This window comes from Triturus cristatus, chromosome 2_2 (genome assembly GCF_964204655.1).
Source record: "Triturus cristatus chromosome 2_2, aTriCri1.1, whole genome shotgun sequence".
Lineage (NCBI taxonomy): Eukaryota > Metazoa > Chordata > Amphibia > Caudata > Salamandridae > Triturus > Triturus cristatus.
The window spans coordinates 198614237-198634576 of record NC_140582.1 but is presented as its reverse complement, the minus strand read 5'-3'; the positions used below and the strand labels follow the sequence as shown (position 1 = coordinate 198634576).

The window sequence follows — 20340 nt, the reverse complement described above, 5'->3', positions numbered from 1 at the left end:
CATTGCTGTTAAAACATCTTCCACTAAAAGTGGTTCAAAATCCGCTAGACAGGGGATAGTTCCCATATCTGGGGTGTCAGAATCTGGTATAGTATTAGGGGATTTATCTATATTGGTATTAGTGTATCTGGGGGAGAAGTTTGAGTAAATTTTCTTAATTTTTTCTGAGAAAAAGGTACTTATGCGGTTACAGGCCTCAACCGTAGGAGTAAGTGTTTGAGAAATGCTAGCAGGTTTACTTAGTACTTTCACTATCTTATATAGTTCTTTCGTGGAGTTACTGTTCTCCTCTATGCGCTGAGTAAAATGATCTTTCTTAGCATACTTGATGGCTAGAGTATACTTTTTCCGATTGTGGATATAGTTGAGTTTAAGTTTGGCTGTCTTGTCCTTGGATTGCCTCCAGAGATGTTCAAGCTTTTGGCATTCCCTTTTTAAGACTTTTAAGATAAGGGGTATACCATTTTTCTGTTGGAGCCTTTTTCCTAGTTACCCGTGTAGGGGCTATTTTGTTTAAGGTTTGTAGTATACCGGCATCAAGGGAAGCGACGTCCGTGCATACGGGAGCGTCGGTAGAGAATTTGAGATCAACCTCCTGAAAATGTGTCTCGAAATTAGATTCCTCGACTAATCTCCATGCTCGTTTGGAGATTCTTTGAACTTTATTGGGTTTCTGGGGTTTACAAGGGACATCAAGTAAAAAAGATATAAGAAAGTGGTCTGACCAGGATAGAGGCTGAACCTCAGATACATGAGTTGATTCAATGTTGGTAAACAATAGGTCCAATGAGTGGCCAGCTATATGAGTGGAGCCTACAATCCATGGCTTCAGATTTAGTATCTCCATATCCTGTTTCAATTGGGAGGTTCCCAATGCCTCCGCTATTTCGTAGTGGATATTAAAATCGCCAACAATGAGGAAATTCTTAAATTTTAGGCAAGAGTGGCAGGAGTTGATTGAGCAGCTTGGCTCCAAGATTGGTTTGTTGTCCTGGGGGGTTGTATATTACAGCTCCAGCCAGTATGGTAAGGCCCTCGTGGAGGACTCTGAAAGATAGGGTCTGATGTTCACTATAGGAAACTATTGGTTCCACTAGGCAAGTTAACTGCTCTTTAAATATCACTGCCACTCCTCCTCCTCTCTTGCCAGATCTATCTTGTGTGATGATTTTATAATCAACGGGGAGAGCATTGGCTAAATCCGGGGCATTATGGTCGGACAGCCAAGTTTCAGCAAGAAAAAGTAGGTCTGGAGTTTTAGAAGTAAGTAGGTCCCAAACATCTAAAGCGTGTTTGGGTAAAGATCTAGCGTTGAGATATAAACAACTAAGAGCCATGTTACTGGTGGCATGGGTTGAGTGATTGCCCAGTTGAGAAATACCTATACTAGACCACTGGCAAGCGTGGCAGGAGAAGGGCCCATAGGATAGGCCTGGTTCCGCTCTAAAACAAGGCCTTCCGGTATTACCCATTTTGCCTGCATATGCCAGTAGGTCATGGCGAGAATAATGAATAGGAGGGGAAGGGATTTGATTATGTCCGGAAGGAGATATGGCCCCTAGCCCCGGCCGGGCGCAGACGGGCTTTCCTTTGGCGCACCTTCGGCGCGCAGTCGACGCGTCCGCTGCGCGTCCGCCAATGACACGTGTTATATAGGAAGGAAGGCGGCGGGGGGGGGGGGGGGGGGGGCGTGGCCTCTGTGAAGGGGCGTGGCCTCGGCGCTCGCCGGAATGTCGTCCCGAGGTGGGATGAGAGGGCTTGTGGCCGCTACAGCAAGAGACCAGCTGCGCGGGATGCACGAGCTAGCAGGTAGGCAAATACAAGTTAAAGTACAAGTTAAAATATCAACAGTTTTAAAATATAGCACAAAGCACTCCCGGCTTCCGCCTCAGGAGGTTCGAAGGTCTAACAGGCGCTGAAAGCAGAACCCTTTTTAACGCGGCGGCGGGGGGCGTGGCCTCTGTCAAGGGGCGTGGCCTCGGCGCTCGCCGGAATGGCGTCCCGAGGTGGGATGAGAGGGCTTGCGGCCGCTACAGCAAGAGACCAGCTGCGCGGGATGCACGAGTTAGCAGGTAGGCAAATACAAGTTAAAATACAAGTTAAAATACAAGTTAAAATATCAACAGTTTTAAAATATAGCACAAAGCACTCCCGGCTTCCGCCTCAGGAGGTTCGAAGGTCTACTTGCAATCGTCTTAGAGACCGCAGGAGCAGAAAAGGGCTTGCGCCACACCTCCAACACAGGTTCCACAATAGCCTCATTTAAGGGAAGCAAAGGCTCTGATACCGCCGTGGGCGAATGCAGTACCTCAGTTAAAATGTTCGACTTAAACTCCGTAGTTGGTAACTGGAGATCAAGCCGCTCGGCAGCCTTCCTGATAACCGAATGGTAGGGAGCAACATCCTTAAAGGGTTCATCTGACGGTGGAGTAATCTCCCACTCAGGAGACAGATCCAACCCACTAGCTCCTTTAAGCTCTTCGAATACTTCATCCGACTCCACCAATTCCCCCCTCTTCCGTTTCCTCCTGAAGGTACCTCTGTTCTTCAATAATCCTCTGAGACACCCTTCTGGAACGAATCCGAATCATCGGCGTCGGCGGTGCCGTATTCGAATCCGATGGCGCCGGTGCCGGCGTCAAGCGTGGATCTGCCGGAGCGATCGGCGTCGAACGAGGTCGAGCCGGAGCCGGTGAGGATGGAAGCGGCGTCGACATCCTCGGAGCCGGAGGATTCCAAGACGGCGTCGTTGGAAAGAACGGTACGAAAGGGGCCTGTGGATATACTTGCGGCACCCCCAAGTTAAACGCCATTGGACCCATCGGACCCGCAGGTGCACCAGAGGTGTACATGGCTTGAGCAAACACCCCATACATCGCATTTAAGTAATGCGAGGGGTACTGACCTGGTCCAGGGAAGACAGGGTACTGGTCAGGCCTCACAAGACTCAGGCCAACCGGCGCCGACGGTGGAATCAGCGGCGTCGCAGGCTCACCCGGGGCTTGACGTTCTTCCGGGGCTGGAGACGGAACCGGCGGAGTCAGAGCTGGAACCGGTGAAGCCGGAGACAAGGAGACCACTGGAGATGAAGGACCAGCAGGCGAATCCGGCACAGGAGAAGGAGAAACAGAGTCCTTCCGACGCCGAGTAGGTGACTTCGGCGCCGAGCTCTAATCAGAATGGTGTCGAGACGAGTGCCTTCTCTTTTTCTTATGTTTCTTGGCTTGAGAAGTATGTCCCGAAGTCGACTTAGACGCCGACCTCGACTTCGATCTAGACCTCGACCTCCATCTTCTTCTCCTTCTTTATTTTTGCAATGAAGAGTTTTGCCTCCCGTTCTTTAAGAGCCTTCGTGCTCATCTTCCGACAGCTGGTACAGCCATCCACGTCGTGGTCCGACGATAAACACCACACACAGTCCTCATGAGGATCTGTGATGGACATGTGCTTGCCACACTCCCGGCAAGGCTTAAATCCAGACTTTTTTGTCGACATCCTCGAAAGAGAACAGGAAAAATAACCAGAATACACAAAGTATCAACGGCGCTAACAACAGCGATTCCCGAAATCCGTTGGCTTCGACGGCGCGGAAAAAAGGGAACTGACGTCATCACGCCGACGAGGTCTTCTTATGGAGCCGGTGATGTCAGCGGAGTCGCGAGCGGTGCCGTTCCTCTGTGACGTCGTCTTCAAACTCATCGGCGTGGACTGCTACAAAAGTTTCCAAATGTTGCTGGCGCAGGGATATTCACAAGGTGAGGAATCCACTGGTAGATGTATCCATCAGAAAGATGTAGCTTTTGCTCATCCAGGGTCAAAGATGTAGCATTTTCTCAAAACTAGCGTTGCTCTAGTAAATGCAAATGATATCTTCACATTATTTCTGGACCTCTGTAAAGCAATTTGTTTAAGGAGGAAGATTCACTTCCCCCCCGAACGCCCATAAAGAATAACTTTTAATGAAAATAAATGCCTGCAGACTATCTCACTGCTCAAAAATTCAGAGGCATGCTATAAAGAAAATGGCAAACTGCTTGCTCCGAGAGAATACCTTGTTCTGTTATAGCCAGTCACAAGCTACAATAGGGGGGGGAAGCTCTGAATGCAACAAATTTAAATTGGAAGAGTCACAGAATATAAAATATTCTCATGCAGAGCAGTTTCTGCTCACTAAATATGGGACTCACTGTCTCCAGCCAGAAGCGATCTAGGTCATTCCGTCTTTGCTGTTTGTTTAACGTGATGAGCCATCGTCCACCCTTCTTGTTCTTCTCATCTTCCCACATGGGCTCTATCCCATCCTGGAAAGCAATTTTAGAAGAGTTACACCATTTTTACTTTTAGATTTGTTTGTATTTTGTGTTCACTTACACCATTTTACAAATGTCATGCTTTGCAAGCCCTCTCAGGATCAACATTTAGATATTGGTTTCACATTTTGTATGTGTGTGGCTACTGTGAATGAGCAGAGCTGCTTTTTTATATTCAGTACTATTTTCGTGAGACTCAATCATTTATTGTTTCAAACATCTGCACAATTTCAGCACATTTTCACTTTGGAAACTCAACTGTGAAAGGTCCCCTATGATTAGTACTATGGCTGGAATAACTCACCACAGGATAAATTGTTAAACTCTTAGCAAAGATTTTTTATGCACTTACATTTGGCTTCAATACAGGATAAACCATTTATTTTCAATGTAAGGAAGTAAACACATGGAAAACAGTGGCTGCCCTTAAGTAGAATGAGTTGTGGGTCTACAAATACAAACGGTCAGCAACACAGCAAAAAAAGTGAATGAAAATAAAAAGGTTGATAATCCCCCTCTATTACAGCCATTAGAACCAGATGTCATGGATACTGCAACTGTTCACTTATCACTCAGTGGCAGGCCTGCATCCTCTCAGTCCTATCACAAATGGCAAAAAAATAACCATAAATCTCATTTCAGTCCCATAAAATGAAAACTTACAACTTACCTCCAATATTAATTCCATAAGTAACTTTCATATTATGCCCATCAATCTTATTTTCTCACCTCAACCCCCATTTCTGCATCTGGCAGGTTTAACCACCAGTCCAGCCTGCTCCATATCTGCCTCTTCATTTCCACTGACATCTGGGAACATCAGGACCCATGCTAAATTGAAGTGTTACCTTTTCTTCTGTACTTTGGTCAGAACTTCATTAGGTTAACCTGTTAATCATCAAGCCAATAACTTTCTATCCTGTACCTCCACGCCCATCTTGGCCACCCCTCATACAATGACAATTCGCTACCTCCAATTCTGGCTCTGTTTAGTAAGATCAAATTTCTCAACAGACAAGTGTAGCCCTCACAGTTTGGAGTTATCGCAGTCAGCCTCCTTTGGAAAGCCAATCATCCATAAACGTATGGCCCTTTGGTAATCAATTTTCTCTTTTAATGCTGGGAGAGCTCCTCCACTAGGTTTTAATTTAGACTCGTATCCCAGAGCTCTTCGTCACTGTGCTGTGTTCTTGGGGTTCCTTCCAGTGCATCTTGTCTTTTCAAATTTAAACACAGGCTGTTTGTCCTGATTGGCATTCATCACTAGCATCTATTCTTAGCTTTTTTCTCTCCAGCCTCTCCATGAGTAGTTTAATGGAAAGAGAAAGCTAGTAAGCTGATGGGGAACTGAGATAGAAGCCTCCTTATTTTGAGCAATCCTGGGTGAGCAAAAATACTCCTTGCTCTTGGCTCCATTTATATCATTTTTGGGCCAGGAGAAACCCCTCCTATGGAGTGGATACACAAACACGAGGCCTGATGTCAGCAATAACTATTTAAATAGATTTCTATATTTTGCTTCTCACTGTTGTTGTGTTGTTTCACTTAAACAGTAGTATATAACCTATTCAATTTTTAAAGCAAAACTCTTAAAAACTTTCAAACTCCATCCCCTCTATCTTCATCAAGCTTCACACCTGGTGCATGGCTTTGTCTGACTTCAATATGGCCGGTTCCTTTTGCATGAGCTTCTTTGGATGTATGCATAATGACCCACAGATCCCTGCTACCATCATTGCTGCTTCTAGCAACATTTCTCTGCCTAGAGGATCAATGACAATAACGATCCAAACAACAGTGTTACACTCTATCTGGGGATGCTCTAACCAAATAGCCTCACTTTTGGATCCAGAAATTTCAAAGCAGTAGTCCTGCATGCCGATCGGTGGTGTCGTATAGCTCACACAAACGCTGTTCCACTCCAGAAGTGATGAAAAGAGACGTATCCGCGCACAAGTCATTTGCTTTTTTAGAGTGTCTACGCACTAAGACGCAGAGCCTATTTGCAAATTGGCCTGACCAGTGAGCAGATCTCTAGATTGGGACCTTTTAAAGATAGAATTAAAAAACAAGTTCAGTTCAGAAAGTAGTGGTGGGAGGGTGGTGAGGAATTGGGGGTTAGAATATTCACCAGAAAGAGCATTAGCAAAGGCAAATAACTTGTTCTCCTGATCGATACTTCTAAACACAGATTTCTCACTTTGCCAAAAGATACCATAGCAATCATACCTACATGGTTGGTCAGCTAACTCTCTCATATTAAAAAAGTCCTGCGGGACAAATAAAGCAAAATGCTGATTGTGATGGACTGGACTTTCTAAGCAGTAGTGCTTTGAGAACATGTGTACTGACAACTCTTGTAGCTGCATGACAGATACAGAACAGGGACTCTGCGTGCCAACACAGTTGTAGCAGCTTTGGTGGAATGAGCCCAGAGACTGCTTCTTGACTAAAGCGTAGCAAATCTTGATGCAGAGAGCAATCCATTGAGAGATGGTCAGCTTGTTCACTGCCTTGCACTTCCACAACCCCACAAAAAACAGATCTTCCACTCGATTTTCCTTAAAGAGACGAATGTAAAATTTCAGTTCTCTCTTGGGGTCCAAACAAAGGAGTCTCTCTTCCTCTTTAATGACGAGGAAGAGAAAAAAACACCAGGAGTGTTATAGCCTATAAGAAGTCACATTGTTACCACTTTTAGCAGAAAAGAGGCTTGGGGCCTCAGCACCAGCTAATCTGGGAAGAATGTGGCTTAGGGTGGTTGGACTGCTTTGATGGAAATAAATTTTACAAGCCTTTCAAAAATCTCATCATAACGGTTGATTTAAAGTATGAAGGCTAATCCAGATACTTTTTTTTTTAAGTTGACAGAGCTGACATGTAACCTTTACCAGTGCCCAAATCAAGTTCTTGCTGGGCCAGAAAGAAAATGAACAAAACTTCAGAGAACTTGATCTGCAGTGAGTCATGTTGATGGGTGCTGAACCAAACCACAAATCTGTCAGAATCACTGGTATACAGAGATTTTTAAGAGTGGGGCAGCTCGCAGTCAAAAAGATAGCAATAACTTCAGGAGGAAGACCAAATGAGGACAACTGCCACCGCTCAGTCTCCAAGCATAGAGATATATATTATGCAGGCCAGGATGCAGCGCAATGCCCTGCTACAATGACAACATCCATGAGGACAGATGCTCATGCCCAGGTGTTCCTTGTACCACAGTCTTGGCCCAATACAATTAAACTAGGCTGACTTGGGTACCAGTTGTTCCTGATCTTCTTAACAACTCTGAAGGAGACGCAGCAGCAGGGACAAATACAGATGTTTCAAGTTCAACTTTAGGCAAAATGTATCACTGAGAGCAAGCCTTCCTGGGAACTCCAATGCGCAAAAGTGCTAACATTGTGTGTTCAGGGCAGTAGCAAAAACATTGAGCATGGTTTCTCCCCACTGACAGAACATGCCCTGCGCTACCCTCAGGTTTAACTGCCAATTCGTGGTCAGCTAGATGTCGGTTGCTGAGTTTGTCTGCCCTGGCGTTTGGAGATCCCGCCAGGTGGTTCATCAACACAGAAATTGCCCAGCAGTCCAGCCACTTCCGGAAGTGTACACCCTCCTAGAACAGGATTAAGCACCACACCCTGCATTGCTATCTGCAGTACCACATGGCAATGATGTGGTCAGTCATCACTTGAACAGACCTTCCTCTGATGATGGTCAGGAAGGCGTATGACATCAAGTGAACTGCCCTTAATGCTAAAAAACTGATGTGGAGTTGAGCTTCTGCTGCAAACCAGAGAGCTCTACCTCTCCTAGAGGGCCTCCGCAACCTAGAACCGATGCAGCTGTCACCACAGTCAAATCTTGGTGGGGTAAAGAGAGGTGTCTGCCATTGACCCAATTGGAGTCGAACAGCCACCATAGCAGGTCTTTAGCAGTCTCCTCAGAAAGCTGGATACAATCAGACAGATTCCACTGGTTCTCTGCCCATTGAATCTTTAGTTCTCACTGCAGAGCACACACATGCCATCAGGCATTTTTCACTCAACAGGATGCATGAGCTATGCAATCTTATTAGCCTCATACATCCACACTAATAACCAGGCGAGAGGCTGAAACAAGGGATCATAGCCTGAATGTCCTGGACTTTTAACTCTGGGGGAAGGGACAACATTTTACCATATCCAGAATTAACTGGATGAGCGTTAGCATCAGCAAAGCAGTCAAGTGTGACTTCAGCCCATCGATCGTGAACCCCAATAATCTGTGGAGGTTCGATGCCATCTGGAGGTGGTCGACTGTCTGGTGTAAGCCCACCTTCAGCAGTAAGTCAAGGTAGGAGAAGACCCCCACCCTCTGCCATCACTTTCATGAACATCCAAGAGATAATGATAAGGCCAATAGGGAGCACCTTGAACTGGAAATACTCCTGACTTACTGTAAGCCTCAGATAGCATATGTGAACTGCAAGGGATATGGAAATAAGAGTCCTACTGGTCCACCACCGCCATCCGGTCTCCTCTGCTAACTTGATCATCAATTTGTCATTCCGTATTAAAGAGTTGAGAGGGTGATAATCTAACATATGATGAAAGCCCCTCCTTTCCTTCGGCAGAAGGAACTAGCAGGAGTAACACCCAGTTCCTACTTGGGCCTGCAACAATGCACATCCTGGGCAAGGTGCTAAATCTCCTCCCCAGGATGGGCAGGGGGAAGCTTCAAAGGCATGCCGCCTCTGTGAGCTTCCCCAGGCCACTGCAACCCCCCCACTCTGGCGGGAAGCTTGGCCGGAAACCCCAAATAAGGACAGGGGATGTGCCAGCCTGCCAACCACACCCCTCAGGTTGGGGAAGCGAGGTGAAGCACATCCCCGGGCTCTCGCCATCTTGAAGATGGGAAGCCCTACCCAATCAGGACTAGGCTACTGCCCCCCTCCCACAGGAGAGGCAGGATGGGGGGGGCGGGGGGGGGGGGGGGGTGTACCCTCCCCAGGACAGGGACCCATTGGTCCCTGCCCTTCACCTACCCGTAACGCCCCTAAATCTAGTATTTAGGGGCACCCTGAACCTTCCTTCCCCAGATTCCAAAAACCGAAGAAGAGCTAGAAGAAAGAAGACCTGCCCTGCAGCTGCTAAGAAGAGGAAGACACAAACTGCTTTGGCCCCAGCCCTATCAGCCTGTCGACCCTCAAACCTGCTCCTGCTCCAACCCGGCATCTCTTGTGGCCAGCAACCTCACAAACCCCAGAGGACCTGGCTAACTTTTGACTCTAAGCCCCTGGGACTCCCATATGTAGAGGCTCTACTCAAAATCTACTTCTAATCCCTGGCAGCAGCCCGGAACCGCGAACCCAGCACACACTACACCAGCCAAGCCTGGCCTGTGCCGGAGTGAACAAAGACCACGAGGACGACCCTACGGTGACAGTGACCCCGAGTCCAGCACCAAAGGACCTCCCTCGACACTCCTGAAGAAGCCTGCAGCCTCAGAACAAGGTGCCCCCCCAACCGCGATCAACAGAGGGTAAGACTTCCCAGCACCAAAAGGCACCCCTGCACCCGGCGCCCCGCGCCCCCCTGAGCCCAATCCAGGTGTACCTACCTATCCTCCAACTACCCAACTTACCTCTCGAAGTGGTGGTGGCACCTGAAGAATCCTCGGCCCCGAGCTTGCAGTCTTTTCCTAAACCGGAGATTTCCCATTGAAATCAATTGAGCGTCCGAAGGCTCAAAAGCACCCTGCACCCAGCCGCCCGAGTGGCCCTGGCAGTGCAACCTCTACACCCATCTAATTCCCCACTTGCCCTGAGTAAGTGACCAGGAGCCCAGCTCCCACAGCCGCGTGGCCTGCTAGTCAGCAGCCACCAACCAAGGCCCCCCTATCCCTCATAGGATAACATAGGGCCTAACTCTCTCTGCACCCGGCCACCCTAGTGCCGCTGGGGGTGAACCAACTGTACCTACCTGACTGTGGGGGACCCCTGAGTCTATGCCCAGAACCTCAACTCTGCCACTCGAGTACTTACCTTTAAACCGATAACTCTATTTTCTTCATAGGGTAACATTGACTGGCTTTTTCCTGAAATTTCTTCTAAGTGTGGATTTTTCAAATCTTAAATCTTAAAATATTCACCAAAAATCAGCCGAGTAACGAAAATGAAAATACTCACCTGCTCTTAGGTGAGCTCCCAGTGCTGGATCTTGGTGCCCAGCACTGACTCTGAAAAATACTTACAACTCATTGACAGTTTTTCTGTGAAATTTCTTCTAAGTGTCAATTTCTGCATTCTTTAAATATTCTTTAAAAATCGTATAACTTCTGAAAACGTAATTGCTTACCTGTTTTGGATAAAGGTCCCAGTACTGAGTCTAGGTACCCAGTACTGGATTACAAAAGTAACGAGAACGTACTATACCTGCAACTTGAATTTTCTTCCATAGGGAGTCATTGACTGTTTTCTATGAAATATTTTCTAAGTGTCAACTTTTAAAATAGCAAAATATTGTCTAAAAATCATCACAGTAATTAAGTCGACTTTTATCACTTGATTCGAAGTACTGACCCAGGACTGAATCTAGGATCCAGTCCTGGAATTCCAAAAGTAACCCCAAAAGTAAGCAGTGGCAAATAACTTGAAACTTCCATTGAACTCGATGCATTATTGTGTTGCCTATTACAACCACTTGTAACTGTTTATAAAAGTCAATTGCATATTGCAAAAAGTATTTATATAAAGCATCTCATTCTGAGAAAGTATATTTTATACCTATTGTTGTTTCTAAAATAAAACAAGCATATATTTTTTATATATAGACCATTGGCCTAGAGTTCAGTTATTGAGTGTGCAAGACCATTTGCTGACTGAGTGTGTGCGACGAACAAGTTACTTACCTTCGGTAACGCTTTTTCTGGTGGATACAGTATCTGCCTGTGGATTCCTCACCTTGTGAATATCCCCTGCGCCAGCATTCCACGGAACTTTTCTTCCCCAGCATTCCACGTCGACGTGGGCGACGTCATAATACACCGGCTCCGCTCGCGACTCCGATCGACGTCACAGGAGCCATAAGAAGCCCACATCGGCGTGATGACGTCAGTTCCACCCATTTTTTCCCCGTGCCTTCGAGGCGAACAGGTGGACTAACGACAGACTCAAAGTATACACAGTATACAATACACCAACACATATGCATAGCATACAAAGGAAAAGAATGCAAAACAAACAAGCATTTCCTACAAATGTACAAGAAAGTATAAAAACATTCCAACAAGACCTATTCCATGGTATACAAAGGTGGACAGCGGGGAGGCGGGTGGGTCAGTGAGGAATCCACAGGCAGATACTGTATCCACCAGAAAAAGCGTTACCGAAGGTAAGTAACTTGTTCTTCTGATGGATACATCTGCCAGTGGATTCCTCACCTTGTGAATAGATTCCCACAGCAGTCCCCACTCCCGGAGGAGGGTGTCCACCTTCCTATACCAGAAAGTCCTGTAACACAGAGCGCGCGAAGTGGCCCCCCCCCTCCTCATCTCAGAGTCCAAGCAATAATGCTTTGCGAAAGTATGGAGGGAGGCCCAAGTCGCGGCTTTACAAATATCTGCCACAGGAACACCCCGGGCCAAAGCAGATGTAGAGGCTTTAGCTCTAGTTGAATGCGCTCTAATGCCATCAGGAGGAGTCTTACCAGCCAGGGCGTAGCAGATCTTGATTGTCAGAATTATCCATCTTGACAGCGTGCGCTTGTGCACCGCCTTCCCCTTAGAACGACCAATGTAGCCAATAAAGAGCTGGTCATCAAGGCGAAAGTCCTTGGTTCTATCCAGATAAAAACTAACAGCCCTCTTCGGGTCCAAACGATGGAGTCTTTCCTCCTCTTTGGAAGGGTGAGGAGGAGGGTAGAAAACAGGGAGAGTAATGGACTGCCCCAAATGAAACAGAGTGACTACCTTTGGCAGGAAAGCAGCCCTGGTCCTGAGAACCATCCTTTCAGCATGCAGAGTAAGGAACGGAGGTTTGGAACTAAGAGCTTGAAGCTCACTTACCCTCCTTGCCGAGGTTATGGCCACAAGAAAAACCACCTTAAATGATAACAGCCTCAAAGGACAAGAATGAAGAGGCTCAAAAGGGGACCCCATTAGAAAGGTTAAAACAAGATTAAGGTCCCACTGAGGCATTACAAATGGGGTGGGAGGAAACATGTTTGTAAGGCCCTTGATGAACCTCAGAACAACCGGGGACTTGAAAAGTGATGGTTGACCTGGAAGGCACAGAAAAGCCGATAAGGCCGAAAGATAGCCCTTAACCATGGCCACAGCACAGCCCTGCTGAGCCAAGTAAAGAGCAAACTGGAGAACATCAGAAAGATGGGCTTTTAAAGGGTCAACGGACCTCTCTCCACACCATTTTACAAATTTAGACCACCTGTAGGAGTAAACGGACTTGGTGGAGTGTTGCCTGGCCGATAAAATAACATCCACCACATCAGGTGGGAGAGAGAAGGAACTCAGGTTGCCCCGTTCAATCTCCAGGCATGAAGGTGTAAGCTCTGGAGGTGGGGGTGTAGAACCTGCCCCTCCGACTGCGAGAGGAGGTCTGCCCTCAGAGGGAGACGGAGCGGAGGGCACGAGGAGAGGTGGAGAAGATCTGTATACCACACCCTTCTTGGCCAATCCGGGGCGACCAATATGACTTGGGCCCGGTCTTGGCGAATCTTCCTCAGAACCCGAGGAATCAAGGGTATGGGAGGAAACGCGTAAAGGAGTCGTGAGCCCCAACTCAACTGAAACGCGTCACCCAACGCCCCCTGCATCGGATACTGGAGACTGCAGAATGAAGGGCAGTGCGTGTTCTCGAAAGTGGCAAACAGATCCACCCGAGGAGTTCCCCACGTCCGAAAGACGTGACGAACTACCTCCGGATGGAGCCTCCACTCGTGGTCGGCGGAGAACTGCCGACTGAGACTGTCCGCACGCACGTTCAGCACCCCGGCCAGATGATTTGCCATCAGACAAATCTGATGGTCCTGAGCCCAGGACCATAGACGTAAGGCCTCTCTGCACAGACAAAGAGACCCTACTCCTCCCTGTTTGTTGACATACCACATCGCGGTCGTGTTGTCTGTCAGGACTTGAATCGACTGACCGCGAAGGGAAGGGAGGAAGGCCTTGAGCGCCAAACGAATCGCCCGCAATTCCAGAAGGTTGATGTGAAGCAACCTTTCCTCTGGAGACCACAGACCCTTGATCTCCAGGTCCCCCAGATGCGCATTCCACCCTAAGGTGGATGCATCCGTTATCACTGTGGCCACTGATGGAGATAGATGGAAGGGCTTTCCCTGCGACAGATTGCCCTCTACACTCCACCAAGACAGATCCGCTGCAGCTTCTCTGGAGATCTTGACTGACTCCCTGAGATCCCCGTTGTGCTGATACCACTGCTTGCGGAGGCACCACTGGAGCGCCCTCATGTGCCAGCGTGCATGGTTGACCAACAGAATGCAGGAAGCGAACAGACCGAGCAGACGAAGGACCTTCAGAACTGGAACAACCGCTCCACTGTGGAATAAAGGGACCATCTCCTGAATGTCGAGAATCCTTTGAGGAGGAGGGAATGCTCGACACACAGTAGTGTCCAGTACTGCCCCTATAAACAGGTTGCGTTGAGAGGGCACCAGGTGAGATTTGGGCACATTGATTGAAAAACCCAAGTCGAACAACAGCTGAGTTGTCACCTGCAGATGACGCTGCACCATCTCTGGGGACTCTGCCTTCAGAAGCCAGTCGTCCAGGTAGGGAAAAACCGGAATCCCCGACCTCCTGAGATGAGCAGCCACCACTGCCATCACCTTGGTGAAGACTCAAGGTGCGGTAGTAAGACCAAACGGAAGGACCGCAAACTGGTAATGTTGCGACCCAACCGTAAAACGGAGATACTTCCTGTGCGACTTCAGGATTGGGACATGGAAGTACGCGTCCTGCAAGTCGAGCCACACCATCCAGTCTCCTTGCTGCAACGCTTGAAGAACCTGCGCAAGGGTCAGCATCTTGAATTTCTCCTGCTTCAGGTAAAAATTCGAGATTCTAAGGTCCAGGATTGGACGCAATCTGCCGTCCTTTTTGGGAATCAGGAAATAACGGCAGTAGCATCCCTGACCCCTTTCCTGCTCTGGAACCACCTCTATCGCACCCTTTTGAAGCAAGGCTAGAACTTCTTTCTGCAAGAGAAGCAGATGGTCTTCCGAGCAATAACCTTGGCAAAGAGGGTAAGGGGGAAGAAACTCCCGAAAGGGAAGGGCGTACCCAGTCTCCACGAGGTTCAAAACCTAAAGGTCTGTTGTAACCGATTTCCAACCCCGTAGAAAGTAGGACACCCGACCCCCCACAGGCCTTACATGATCCAGGATGGGGGATCTAGGGCTGCTTCCCTGAGGCCTCATTGGGAGCAGAGGAGGAGGAAGAAGAGGGGTTGCGACCAGAACCTCTCCGACCCCTTTGCCTCCCTCTATAGGACTTATAGAGGGGATTCTGCTGCTGCTGGGGCTGCCGGTAAGAGCGAAAAGACGATCGCCCAAAGCCCCTAAATTTTCGAAAGGTCGAACCCTTTGCCGGTACTTGCAGGCCCAAGGATTTTGCAGTCAATCGGCTGTCCTTAAAACGCTGAAGGGCAGAGTCCGCTTTCTCCCCAAACAGCTTCTGACCATCAAATGGAAGATCGACCAGCGTAGCTTGAACATCCGCTGAGAAACCAGAGTTACGGAGCCAAGCCTGCCTTCTCACAGCAACAGAAGACCCCATGATCCTTGCCACGGAGTCCGCAGTATCCAACCCTGACTGGATAACTTGCCTGGCAGCCGCCTGAGTGTCCGCTACAACCTCCATGAAGGATGACTTATCCCCTTCAGGCAACTTAGGAGCCAAGGACTTAATGGAATCCATTAGAGCGTGCACGTAACGCCCCAGCAGGCACGTAGCATTAGTCGATTTTAACGCCATGCTTCCTGTCGAAAAGGTCTTTTTGGCTGCCTGATAAGCCTTTTTAGACTCCCTGTCAGCTGGAGACTGAGGAAAGGCACCGGAAGCATGCTTGGAGCATGAAGCCTGCACAACCAAACTGTCCGGGGACGGATGAGTGGATAAAAAGTCAGGATCCCCTGGTGCAACCTTGTACCTTCTTGCCACCTGTCTACACACTGCAGGAGAAGAAAGGGGCTTCTTCCATACCTCTAATAACGGCTCCAATATGGCCTCATTGAAAGGCAACAAAGGCTCCGATGTCGAAGTCGGAGAATGTAACACTTCTGTGAGCAGGTTGGATTTGTACTCTACAGAAGGCAGCTGTAAATCCAGAAGCTCCGCTGCTTTCTTTATCACTACGTGATAGGGAGCCAACTCATGAGGTGGAGAAGACCTGGCAGATGTATGTTCCCACTCTGGGGTCGTATCCAGCCCACTGGCCTCCTCAATGCCCTCGAATTTGTCCGAAGAAGAATCAACCTCACCTTCTTCCACCTCTCGATATCTTCTTTCCTCCAACAACCTCTGGGCTTCCCTCCTCGACCGGATTCGGGGGACCGACGTCGGCGACGTCGTACGCGGCGTCGGAGGAACCAGAGGAACCGGCGTCGACGGCGCCAGACACGGCGCAGATGGAGTCAGCCTCGACGTCGATGGAGTCGGCTTTGGCGTCGATGGAGCCAGGCTCGGCGCCGAAGGAGGCTCCGAAGCCTGTCGAACCTTCCGAGGTCAAATCGGATCCCCAGACGGCGCCGGAAACTGCCAAGAAGGCGCCATCGGCATAAAGGGCATAAAGGAGGCCTGAGCATACTGCTGTGGTACCCCCATTGTAAAGGCCATCGGACCCACGGGACCAGCTGGTGCTCCGGATGGGTAGGCCGCCCTATTAAAAATGCCATACATAGCATTCAAGAAATTAGCCGAATCCGTACCTGGGGCCGGGAACTGAGGCAAAGGAACCTCTTGTGGGGCCTCCGGCACCGGCTCTGCAATATCCTCCACTGGAGCCTCCGAATCTTCAGGTACTGGAACCGACTCTTCCTGCTCCTCATGCATAGAAGCATCCGACTCCACACGAACCGGAGTCGACGTCTTAGACGGAGCCGAAGACCTCGTCGGAGACTGATTCGGAGTCTGCTTCCTCGAAGGAGAACCTTCCGGAGACCTTGAAGGTGAAGGAGACAAACCTTTGCTCCGACGTCGATGAGACGAAGCCGACCTCGACCTCGATTTCTTGGACTTCGAGGATCGACGTCTAGAATGTTTACTTTTTTTATGGTGTTTCTTCGACCTCGACGACCTCGAAGTCGATGACTCTCTCTTCGATCTCTCCTTCTTCCTCCCTCTTTTTTCCTCACCAATCTTCTTCATGAAGAGCTTGGTCTTCCTTTCCTTGAGTGCCTTCGGGTTCATGCTTTTACAGCATCCGCACTCCTCCATATCATGTTCCGAGGAGAGGCACCATAAACAATTCTGGTGAGGATCCGTAATCGACATCAGGCCTCCACACTCCCTACAGGGCTTAAAGCCCGACTTCCTAGTCGAAGACAGAGTCTAATAAACAGAGATACACGACCAAACTACAAAGTAGCACTGGAGAAAAACCGTTGCGCGTCGAAGGCGCGGAAAAAAGGGAACTGACGTCATCACGCCGACGTGGGCTTCTTATGGCTCCGGTGACGTCTATCGGAGTCGCGAGCGGAGCCGGTGTTTTATGACGTCGCCCACGTCGACGTGGAATGCTGGGGAAGAAAAGTTCCGTGGAATGCTGGCGCAGGGGATATTCACAAGGTGAGGAATCCACTGGCAGATGTATCCATCAGAAAAATGCTTTACACCGTCCTCTGATACTGCCTTACTGCTCGACCAAGCTACCACTTTAGAGAGTAAGGTTATATCTAACTTTAGCCTCTGCCAAACCTCTGGGGACTGTGGACTCTGTACACCCTGTACCTATTTGGGGACAGTATATACAGAGACACTTTCTCTTAGCCTCTATCTTAGAATTAGATACCCAAGCAACACCATCCCTGGAGAGGGTCTGTGATCTGAACTCACGAAAGATCCCTAGATAGGAATATCCGGTCCATAAGGAGATAAAGTGACCAGTCTGTCTTAAGTATAAGCAAAGCAAAGATGCTCCACCAGAAGTACTGTGGGAAGCCCGTAGGGAGCTGCAGTCTGCAAGACCTTGAGAAACATGTGGACAACATTACCCAAAGCAGAAGGAAAAGAAAGTGTTTGAGAAAACACTTCATAGAAACAATTATACTATGTAGACTTGCCGAAGGTATTCAACCCTTGACTGGACTAGGCTAAAGGAGCAAGGAAAATAGCCCATACCACTTAATTAGCTCCAGCTTCTTGGTGTGGAAACACGTATGTCAGCTAACCCTACACTGTGAGAGACAGATAAAAGGGAATATCAGAGCACATCCATGATGGAAAGAGACAGATCCCATTAATGCTGAACAATAAAGGTTAACACACAGAAGGCCTCGACAAACCACCAATTTGTATTCAATAGGAAGAAAAATCAGGCAGCAAGACCTGACTGAAGCTTCTGATAAAAGATTGAGTGCATAAGCATTAAGGGATCAAGCCCCACAAAGTAGGAAAAAAACCCAAAAATATTGGATGGCAATGCACACAAGCAACGCAGGGATCGAGGCCAGTAGGAAAACTATTAACAAGAGACAAGATATATACAAATGCAAAACGTCCAAAATACCACCACTAAAAAAAGAGGAAAACACACACATCTCCCAAAGGAAGAGAGGGAGAAAGAGATACAATTCATTTAAGCAGAAGAAATTTTCCAAATAAGGCGGGAGTGGTAGAACAGACTTTTGAGGGTTAGAATCCGTATCACCTCCTATGAGGAGGAAAAAACCTTCAGGAAATGGATGCGAAGGGAGAGCCCAGCCTCCTTGGAAACCAATCTTCGAAGAGATGGATCAATATGTCTAAGGGGCGCATGTTCTAGAAGGAAAACTGAAGAAGAAAATTAGCTACAACACCGACAAAAGGTGTGAGAGGGTGACATCTGAAAAACAATCAAAGCAGTAAGCAAATACCATGGCTGTGATCTGAATTGATAAATAATACCTATAGGTAAAAAGGGTATAAGGCATTCCAGAATGCGACGAGTAACAAGCTTGTCTCCAGGGATGAGGCAGAAAAAAGGCAGCCAGGTCGAAGGCACAGGGCCAAGGTAATCTTGCAGCAGAGGTGTGATATGAACCAATGCATTAAAGGGACCTTTGGTACCCAGTGCACCACTGAGCTATAGTCTAACAAGAAACTTTAATGATTAGTGTTAGAAAACCTTTTGCCAATGCACAGTGAAAGCAAAACAAAAAAGTGTCAACGCACTAATAAAGGTCTCAGGCCAGAGCTAAAAATCTACGGAGGTCAAGGATCCTGACACTTGTTCCATTACCTCCTATATGGAAAGAAGGATATCATTAAAGGGAAGAAATGTCCCATGGATATGAGAGATAACGCTTATGATATCCCTTATGATGGTTGCAGGGAGTCAGGGGCTATTGTGCTGGTGCACTGTGGAACTCACAAGCTCTTTGTGTTCGGAGACGGATAAACTGAACTCCCTATAAGGGATACTAAGCGCCAGGAGTAGCTCCCAAAATCCCTATATGGCACACAGAGGATGCTTCCCATAGAACAGGAAACAGGGCAACATTGCATCCGCATAACGCAAGCAAAATACCCTCTAGAGTAAGTATTCTGATAGAAAAACTAGCTTCAGAAAGCAGCCTGTAGGAACAGGCGCATATATGACCACAAAACATATGTCCCAAATAACTGGAAACTTAACCCGTCACTGACAGAAGAAGAATAAAAATACTTGCAGCAAGCAGGAATATATCACTAGGTGTCACCTTGGAAATGGGAACTTTTCACTAACAAACCTAGTACAACTGTACTTGGAAAGCAGACAGTAGAATTAAGATACTGCTCCACCCGACTGTCTCAAAATCGCCAAAAAGCAGAGTCTGCATGTGCGCAGAATACAGGTGCGATCGAAAGGCTTCTCAATCAAGGTGGCTTGAACAGCCTCTGAAAACCCAGAGGTGCGCAACCAGACACGCCGAAGTAGTGCCACTGAAGAGGACATAGCCCGACTTACTGAATCAGTGGTATCCATATCACAGAGAATGATTAGTTTAGCTGCTTGTTGCTTCTCCTGTACTAATGGAACAAGATTGTTTCGGGACTCTTCCAGAAGTGAGGTTAGGAGTTGTCCAATGAGTCCCACAATGTATGGGAGAAGTGTCCGAGGACACAAGAAGTATTTAGGGATCGTAGCACAGAACTTGTGGAGTAGAAAATATGTCTGCCACGAGTATTTGGTCGACTGGTCTCTCTTTCTAAAAAGGGACAGCAAGAGGAGGGTGGGGAGGATCAACATTTTGAGTGACCGAAGCAGCCTGTACCACAAAACTAAGATAAGCTGGATATCTAAGGAGACATGTCGGATCTCCAGGGGGCGGACATAGTCTATGAGAAATCGAGTAATCCATAGGGGTCCCTGTTTCAGGTTTAGTCCAAGCCCCCAACAGAATATCAAAAAGAGCCTCACTATAAGGAAGCACTAGCTCTACCTCTGATTGTACTTACTGCAGGATGCCAAGTAAGGGATCTGTCGTCATTTCTACAGAAGGTAGTGTCACATCCAAAACGACAAACTCGTCTGACAATAACCACACCAGGAGGGGACAGGGGGCCCAAGGCTGGGGAAGACTCCAAGCCACAAGCTTCACCCCACTTAATCAACCAGCTAAACTCCACAATAGAACTTCTGACATTGCGTGAAACTGTCTACCTAAACTTACTACGCACTGTTAATCATGTATGGGATTTTAAAACATCTGTAAGGGGTGCAACCATTAAATATTCCTTTAAAAAGAATACAACGTGTTATAAGAAGCTATGACAAAAGCGACAAAATCTCCTAGTGATTTAATAATGACTTACATTTGCTTTATTATGC

At 47.9% G+C, this 20340-nt stretch overlaps 1 protein-coding gene across 3 annotated transcripts in view; it reads right to left on the bottom strand.

Annotated features, from left to right (window-relative positions):
- EIF4E (eukaryotic translation initiation factor 4E) overlaps positions 1 to 20340 on the bottom strand; it is a 343174-nt gene that overhangs the window by 87315 nt on the left and 235519 nt on the right. For all 3 annotated transcript variants that reach the window (XM_085641164.1, XM_085641165.1, XM_085641166.1), the window contains exon 5: positions 4188 to 4301. In XM_085641164.1, the coding sequence (XP_085497290.1) occupies positions 4188 to 4301 (114 nt within the window). The remainder of the gene's footprint in view (positions 1 to 4187; positions 4302 to 20340) is intronic.